The 8,709-nt window shown below is 43.9% G+C and overlaps 1 protein-coding gene and 1 non-coding gene across 3 annotated transcripts; both read right to left on the bottom strand.

Annotated features, from left to right (window-relative positions):
* Positions 1–664: 664 nt before the first annotated feature.
* On the bottom strand, positions 665–8,709 carry ddx5 (DEAD (Asp-Glu-Ala-Asp) box helicase 5). Of its 2 annotated transcripts, none has more exons than XM_034241371.1 (13): positions 8,548–8,709; positions 7,503–7,686; positions 7,290–7,386; positions 6,793–6,926; positions 6,422–6,487; positions 6,022–6,163; positions 5,529–5,689; positions 4,820–4,992; positions 4,241–4,351; positions 3,862–3,923; positions 3,709–3,768; positions 2,239–2,460; positions 665–1,464 (listed from the first exon to the last, which is right to left on the bottom strand). In XM_034241371.1, exons 1-13 carry the CDS (start codon positions 8,592–8,594, stop codon positions 1,004–1,006), a joined length of 1,920 nt encoding a protein of 639 aa, XP_034097262.1. In that variant the 5' UTR covers positions 8,595–8,709; the 3' UTR covers positions 665–1,003. The 2 variants fall into 2 exon arrangements, with proteins under 2 accessions (XP_034097262.1, XP_034097263.1); XM_034241372.1 differs by having other exon boundaries at positions 1,135–1,464; positions 2,226–2,460; positions 8,548–8,708.
* On the bottom strand, positions 1,769–1,896 carry LOC117563189. Its single transcript, XR_004571668.1, has one exon. It is a non-coding gene; the product is annotated as a small nucleolar RNA SNORA65 (small nucleolar RNA).

Raw genomic sequence — 8,709 nt, 5'->3', positions numbered from 1 at the left:
TTGCCTATAAAAACATTAAACATTAAATAATCAGTTGCATTCATTTCTTATGGCTCTATCTGCAGCTTTTACAGAGTCATTTCTTATTACATTTTCCCACAGGCCAACAACAGCTTCAACAAAACTATTCCCCTCAAAGAGAAAACCAAACATGCCCTGCTGTCGTGAGAGAAAGTGCAGAAGGAAGCATCCATTAAACTCAGGTTGCTGCTCTGTGATGCTAGCTCAGATACTTGGCATCTCATCTTGGGTGCAAGATCAATGTTTGGGCTCAGGCTCTGAGCTGAGGAGACCCTCAGGATGGAGTGAAGGTGTGCGTGCAATATACCGGCAGGCCAGATCTAATAGTAATTAGAAATTAAATCCACCACGTGCCTGACTTGGCCCCCGGGCCTTGAGTTTGACACATGTCATAGACTGTATATATATATATATATAAATTAAAGGTGATTATGCATGTGTAGTTTGACACCTGGTGGACAGTGAAGGTAGTACCAGTGACTTGACACCTGGTGGACAGTGAAGGTAGTACCAGTGACTTGACACCTGGTGGACAGTGAAGGTAGTACCAGTGACTTGACACCTGGTGGACAGTGAAGGTAGTACCAGTGGCGCAATGATATAGGGAGACATTGTAACTAGCAGAAAACACAGAAACAGAAAATCTCTTTTTATGTTTTATTTTTGAAAGATCATGCAGTGCACTTCCAAGTTAGGAGCTTAACATCACTTTCAGGATACAAGAAAAAACCAATACATTTTGTAATTACCATACAAAACAAAGCTAAACATTACTGAGGAATGTAACAAATTAAATAGTAATAGGGGGAAAGAAAAGTGTGCAACACCACTAACGCTGCACTGCAGATCTTAAAAAGGCTCGATAAGAGGTTGATGTCGTCTGTAACCCTGTCGTGGAAATACAAAAAAAATGTGGATCAAGTGTGGCGAACTTAAAAGACAAAAAAAGCAATAAATTACTTTCTTTCAAGTGTGTGCTATTTTACTGCGAGAATTGAGGAGGCATGGGGTACGGCACCAGCGGTGGGGGGTGCTGCTGAGGAGGAGCCTGGTTCTGGGGGAAGGGGAAGGGGGGGTGCCCGGCTAGTTGTGGGGCTTTAGCTAGGAAGGGCTGGGCCTGGAAGTTCTGGCCACCGAAGGCTCCGGGCGGGGTGTTAAAGTTGGACTGTCCGTTTCCGTTGTACCCGGCTCCTCCTCCTCCGCTGTAGCCGTTAGCCGCCGCGGCGCCACCACCACCGCTAACGCTGCTGCCGTTTCCTCCATAGCCGCCGTTCTGTGAACTGCTGCTGCTGCTGCCGCCAAAAGGTTTGCTTGGTCCGTTGTCGTATCCTCTGCTACCGCTATCCCGGTCCCTAAAACTGCCAAAGTCACGTCTCCCAGAATACCTATCCCGCCGGTCGTCCCTGTAATCACCACCTCGACCGCCCCTTGAACGACCCCCCCCTGCAGGGAGAGAGAAAGAACAGGAGGTTTAAGAAAGAGACAGCCATTTTGTTTTCAAACACATGTGGCATTCAAATATTTGTTGGTGGTTGAATTGTCCCAAAAATATCAGGTCCCATGTTCGTTTCCAATCTCCTTAGACTGTAACGCTAATTAAACATTTTACTTATGTGCCATACCGTTGCTTAAGTGCAACTAGAGAAAGTGTTATGAGAGTTAGCCGTTTCTTTGCGACACTAATCTGATTAAAGATTATAATTAGGGCTTGTCCACAAAACGTACTGACGAGTGAGTAAACAGGTTTATTTGTTCCGGTCTTTGCGGCACAAAGTTGTCCATTGTTTTCGGGCATCCCTGTTTCCTAAAGCCGGGTCAATCTTAGCGTCCACTGGATTATACTCAGTCACTCTGACAGACAGGCATAGTGGCGGGAGGCTGATGTTTCTTAAGCGATTCTTCTATATGTTTGAAGGGTGACTTGATATACTTGTCATCTTAAGTATAATTTAAAATAAATCAGATCTATGTCAAACATTACAAGTCTACTGGATGAAGAGCATTTAAGTTTGTGAAGCATTAAACACAAGTAGTATCTATGCGCACTTTTAGTTCAATGAAGTGTTTAGAACCAGATATTGTTTTGGGACAATTTGACCAGAAATAGTGAAATAGAAGTGAATAAAAAGCCCCTCGAAAGTCCCAGAGCAAAGCGCAGCAGAAAGAGAGTGGCTGCACTTCACAGCACAGTTTCTGTATCTCACCAATTGGATTTACCTCCTCTGTCTTCCGCCATCTGGAGGAGCTTGGGGTTGATGGCCTGGTTGGCTTCGCGGAGCACAGCGATGAGATCACTAGCCTGGCGCATGTTGTTCGGAGTGAAGAAGGTGTAGGCCGTGCCTGTCTTTTGGCTACGAGCCGTTCTGCCAATGCGGTGGATATAGTCCTCAGAGTTGTTGGGGTAGTCAAAGTTGATGACAAATTTCACATCTTCCACATCTGTAAGATTGTGTTGCGGTGTGGCATAAAGGAAAAGCAGGACAGCACACAAAGAGACGTGTGCCAGCGCCACCACAACAACCAGATCAAAAACAAAAAGTTAGTGGAGGTCATGAGGTAGAGAAACGGCTGGCTAATATCCACAAAGCTTAGTAAAAAAACTCTTTGGGGAGACTACGGTGGGAAAAGAGAACCGATGCACACTCCATTGGCTTCCAATCCAGTGGGATAATAAAATAAAAACCCTCCCCCTCACTGGCAGACCACCCTCAGAAAGAATGGATCAGAAGTCTTACCATTTTCTGGAGTATGCATTCACTAGTCCATTCCCATTGCAGCACACGCCCAAAACACTGACTCATTACTGCCTCCTAGTGTGCCTGAACTAGCACTACAGCAAGGTCCCATCTCTCTAAAGCTCACTGCAGTGTCTGTTGATCTGAACCAATTTGCAGGATGCCTACAAACAGTGCATCCCAAGCTTTTTTCCAGACCCAGTGTTCTCATAATGTCTCTCGTTGGCAGGTCTCGACATGACTTTGAAAACGCAGGCGAGGGAGGAGTGTGAGCTTGGATTTTGTCCAAGTGTGTCCAACAACGAGCATGTCCCACTGTCACCAAAAGCGCCAGTAGTAAGCCATGTCATTTACAGAGGTGAAGAGGTATGGTATCGATCTGACAGAACTGCTCTTCGAAAGTTTTTTTTAAGAAACTTGCAACGTTAAAATCGCCACCCATGCTTTACAACGAGTCTACGCAACAGAAAGCACCTTCCAAATGACTCAAACAGCTTGCGATGCACGGTACATGCAAGACAATAGGAGACAGTGTAGCTGGGCTTTGAGCTGGGACGGTTACAGAGCCTGGGTGTGTGAAGCAGTCCAAACCATTGCCAGAGAACAGACGAGCTTTATGGGGGCGGAACTGTGGCCAGCCCTCAACTCGCCCACCCCGTTTTTAGGCAGGCCAGCGCGTTATTATATGCTGCTCTTTTGGCCTGGTCACCTCTGTGTCTATCTGCACGACTGGGAGACCCGCGCCTCGCCAGTCAGGACACCTCCAAGAATCCTCCTTCCCCCTCTGGAGAACCTGGGCTTGTCATGCCAAGGCCCTGCCACACAGACTGCGCCTTCAGGTCAGGGGAGAAACTCAGAGAGAAGCAGAAGGAGTTACAGAAAGCAAACACTTTCCTCTCTTGTTTTTAAAAATGCATTAAAAAGTGGACGAGTGTTCAGGGAGGATACTGACCTAAACCCCTGGAGGCAACATCGGTGGCAATGAGAATCGGAGCCTTTCCGTATTTGAACTCTGAAAAAGACAGAATAAAAAAAAGGTCATTCAGACGATGTTTTATTGTATATTCTACAGTTATTCGATGAATTCGATGAGGCAGTAGCTTACCATTGAGAACCCAGTCTCTCTCTTGCTGGCTTTTATCTCCATGGATTCCCATACCAGGCCATCTAAACAAAAAGATTGAGGGTGTCATCGTTAGTCCGTGCAAGAACAAGTCAGTAAAACAGGCAATGAGAGAGGGGGGGGGAGAGATAGAGATTAACCCTTAGCTGCATAAGTGGGTATTTTTTGACCAGGTGAGGTGTTTTCTTGAAGTACAATTACATTTTTTTATCATTTCATATTCCAGCTATTCCTCAAAAAACATGCCATTCAAATTTTGAATTTATATTTCAAGAAATTGTAGTTTTGTATTACTACCCCGTCATATTAGGGTCCATCACTCATTCAGCTAAGGGTTACGTGTTTTCATTTCAACACTTACCCATCCTTTCTCATCCTCCTGGTGAGATCATCACAACGCCTCTTGGTCTCCACAAAGATGATGGTCTTGTTCTCCTTCTCGCTCATGATTTCCTCGAGCAGGCGGATCAGTCTGAAACAAAGACAGCAGCTCGGTCAGTACCAACGTATCAGTCAACTCGAGTACATATAGAGCCAATGTTTCCTTTGCATTTTTACACGAGTTTTTGTATCTCTCACTACTTCCTAAATGCATGCCGTCTCACTTAGACCGCAAGTGTTTTTAAGAGTAACCACTTGTTCAGTTTGTCTCATCACTGATTGAGATTAGTCAGCCAGTGTCGCTGCCATCTCACCCACAGCGATGGGTTAATATTCCCTTCTAACGACAACTCACCCTGTCACTGTTTAGACAAAGAAAGCGCTTTTTGGAAGGGTGATCCAAATGGGCAAGTAAATTTAGCAAACTAATAAATGGCACCAAATAGTTGGATCAATACATGTCTTTGGAAGCAGTGAATGATAAATGAGATCTGAACTCTACAGCACCAACTAATAACTAGATAATAATGGGGCCTTTATTGTGTCCACCATGACTCACTTGTTTTCCTTCTCTCCGTCGTTGCAGACGTCCACGATCTGCAGGATGTTGTGGTTGGCACTGAGCTGCAGCGCTCCGACGTTGATCTGGACGTACTCCTTCAGGAAGTCTTCTGCCAGCTGGCGGACCTCTTTGGGCCAAGTAGCACTCCACATGAGAGTCTGACGGTCAGGCTGCGAGAAAACAGAGACATTTAGTACAACGTTTCCATAACTAACAAAGCATTCATGTCCCATGTAGAGCTTCTCTTGGATAACTGGACATTTATATTCAATCTTTAACTAGATACAGTTTGTCTCATCACTGATTGGGATTAGTCAGCCACAGTGTCGCTGCCATCTCACCCACAGCGATGGGTTAATATTCCCTTTCTACGACAACTCACCCTGTCACTGTTTAGACAAAGAAAGCGCTTTTTTGAAGGGGTGATACAAATGATTAACTCCTTATTAAGGATGCTGAATGAAACGTGTGTGAAGCACAAATCATGCAGCTCCACCCGCTGTGACGGACCGGTGAGCAAAAGACTTAGCTATTTTATCTACATCTGGAACAAGCTAAACTAGTTATAAATATATTTATAGAGAGAGGGAGAGAGTGAAAGACAAAGAGAGAGGGGGAGAGAGAGCCCCATTAACTGAGTTTTAAATGGAAGATCCGCATAGGCCCCGCCCACTCGATACCCTACTTCTAGGCCTCCCAAACGTACCCGGATTTGGTCGACGATCTTTCTGATCTGTGGCTCGAAGCCCATGTCCAGCATTCTGTCGGCCTCGTCCAGCACGAGGTAAGTGCAGCGGCGGAGGTTTGTCTTTCCGGACTCGAGGAAGTCGATGAACCTGCCAGGAGTGGCGATGCAAATCTCCACGCCTACAATGAGAAGAGTAACCATGAGAACAGCATTTTTTAAACATACATTTTTTTCCTAGCTCAACAAAGGCCGTGGCTGAGGGACTTCTACATACTGCCAAGCCACTGTAGAGGTTCCTTGGTTTGTCAGGTAACACCTGTTAAGATGATGTCATGTGTATATGAAGTATTTTTCTTTTATATGCCTCGTTAGAGATTTTGCTTATAGTTTATGATATTTCGGTAAACTTGAAAAAAACAGTTTATTTAAACCACTCCTATTGCCTTACTGCTTGGTCCCTGACAATTGGAAACACATTTTTTGTATTATTAGATTGAAAACTACACAATACCTCTTTCCAGGTCACGGATCTGGGGTCCTTTCGGGGCGCCTCCATAGATACATGTGGACTTCAGACGTGAAGCTCTGCCGTATTCTGCTGCCACCTGTTGCACCTGCTGAGCCAGCTCACGTGTCGGGGCTAGCACCAGGCACTGTAGAGAGGGAAAATAACTTTAAGCATGCTTCAAAATAAATTCAGAGATGCACCCTGAGGCTACTTGTTTAATTTGTCTCATCACTGATTGGGATTAGTCAGCCAGTGTCGCTGCCATCTCACCCACAGCGATGGGTTAATATTCCCTTCTAACGACAACTCACCCTGTCACTGTTTAGACAAAGAAAGCGCTTTTTGGAAGGGTGATCCAAACTATTTATAGGTAATTAGCATGGGAAGTTCTGGGAATACTCACAATGGGTCCGTCTCCACGCTCCAGGAAAGGCTGGTGGTTGATGTGGACAATTGAAGGCAATAAATACTGTGGAGAAAAATACACAACAGTCACTGCTATGAGCTAAACAAGTGTTAACAGTCACTGCTATGAGCTAAACAAGCGTTAACAGTCACTGCTATGAGCTAAACAAGTGTTAACAGTCACTGCTATGAGCTAAACAAGTGTTAACAGTCACTGCTATGAGCTAAACAAGCGTTAACAGTCACTGCTATGAGCTAAACAAGTGTTAACAGTCACTGCTATGAGCTAAACAAGTGTTAACAGTCACTGCTATGAGCTAAACAAGTGTTAACAGTCATAGAGATTTACTATCTGAATATTAAACTTACAGAAAGAGTCTTGCCAGAGCCAGTCTGTGCAATGCCGACCATATCCTTTCCACTGAGAGCCAGAGGCCAGCCCTGAGCCTGGATGGGTGTTGGTTCAGTCCAGCCCGCTTTGTTGATCACATCCATCACATAGGCTGGAGAAAGGGAAAATAAATAAAAATTAATGTATGCAAACATTTCTGACATGCACCACAACTTTCTAAGCATGTATGTATTTAGACTTTAGATAAGATGTATTTTATTAATCCCAAAGTGGGACATTGATTGGCATCTCTAAGGCTTTGTACAAGATTTAAAAAATAAAATATTTATACTTAACAGAAAATATATATCTATAGTGTATGTAGAATAAAGAGTGTACAAGATAAAGATGATAGAATACAATAATTGACCAACTCACTAAAAGTACAAATTGTTTAGGTGGATTGAAATGGAAAACGTTGGCGTCTCATAAGAAAAAATAAAAAAATATGAAAATGGGTTTATTGTATACTTACATGGGAAGCTGGCTTCGTGGAAATTGGCAATAGGATTTGGGCAATCTCTCCCCTTAATGGTAATGATTTTGGTCCGTCTGTATGTTTCAACTTCAGCCTGCAAGAAAAAAAACGTCATGTGGTTCAGTGATCATTGCATAACCTGAACACGTGCATGAGGGAGTTATGTCACACTGCATTGCATGGACCGAACCACGCTGTCTGACTACATACCGGGTTCCTGCGGGTAACATCGGGATGCTGTTGGTAGAAGTTCTTCTCAAACTTAGGGAGCTCATCCATGTTCCATTGTTTCTTCCTCAGCCTTTCTCCGGGGTTTCCGAACTTCCCTCCACCGCCTCCACCTCCGCGACCACCACCGCCGCCGAAACGAGGGGGTCCTCCGCCACCACCGTACCTGCAAACACATCCGCCGTTTTAGTCACACATATAGTCCGTTTACAGCAAGTGAACAAAGACTGGTGTTAACTGCGTCATTCTGTGGGAAATGTAAAGCTGTCATATACTTTTCAACCAGTAGAGGAACAATGGAAAAAAACAGCCGGCATTTTGTGAACGCTTTCATTGCTGCCACATGGCGGAAAAAAGCCGACTATCTGCCTCAAACCGGTGTTTTAAAAGGAAATCTTTGTTAAATAAGACCTCGTCTGGGGATTGTAGTGTCATGTAGTCCAATATATTATAACATTCTCTTCACATTGTACATTAATATGTAATGTATATACGCCATGCCGTACGCATTTTATATAAATAAAATCTTACTTTAATGTGATAGCTGTAATTTGGCCTTTCGTTTAGTTCCGTTTTCCAGTTTGAGATGTTTAAATGTATATATGTGCTACTCATCATTTTGTAAATTATGTGTAATGCTTTAACACAATGCTGTACATTTTCCACATTTGGGATCAATAAAGTATATCTTATTAAAGAGTTAGCTTAGCCACCGTGATGCTAAAGGAAGCTAATGCCGGGACACGAGGCCAACACTAGGCCTCTGGCCAAAGACAACAGGCCCCGGCGCGGGCCGCACGAGGAAATAAAACCCACCAACCAACGGTTTTTCAAATTAGAAAAACGCCGGTTATAAGAAACACATCAAATATAAACGGTTTCCTTCCATATTGACTGGAAAATAAACCATATATTGTTTTATTTGATACCGTTTTTCCCGTTTTAAAAAAAGTGTTATGTCATCTATTTCCACCGACCACACGAGGCCGAAACTCGCCTAAAACATCCGAAATAAAAAGGTACTTACCCTCTGTCTCTATCCCTGCCGCGGTCTCTGTCTGAATATCCAGGCATTTTGTAAACAAGTGGTATAAATAAAAAAGTTAAATACCCTTCAATGTGGATTTTTCCACCGACTAAAGAAAACCTGACCGGCAGTGGTGCTGTAATGCCGGTAATGTAAAAATAA

This window comes from Gymnodraco acuticeps, unplaced genomic scaffold, assembly GCF_902827175.1.
Source record: "Gymnodraco acuticeps unplaced genomic scaffold, fGymAcu1.1, whole genome shotgun sequence".
Lineage (NCBI taxonomy): Eukaryota > Metazoa > Chordata > Actinopteri > Perciformes > Bathydraconidae > Gymnodraco > Gymnodraco acuticeps.
Note: the sequence above shows the minus strand (reverse complement) of the source record. Positions and strands in the feature narration are given on the sequence as shown.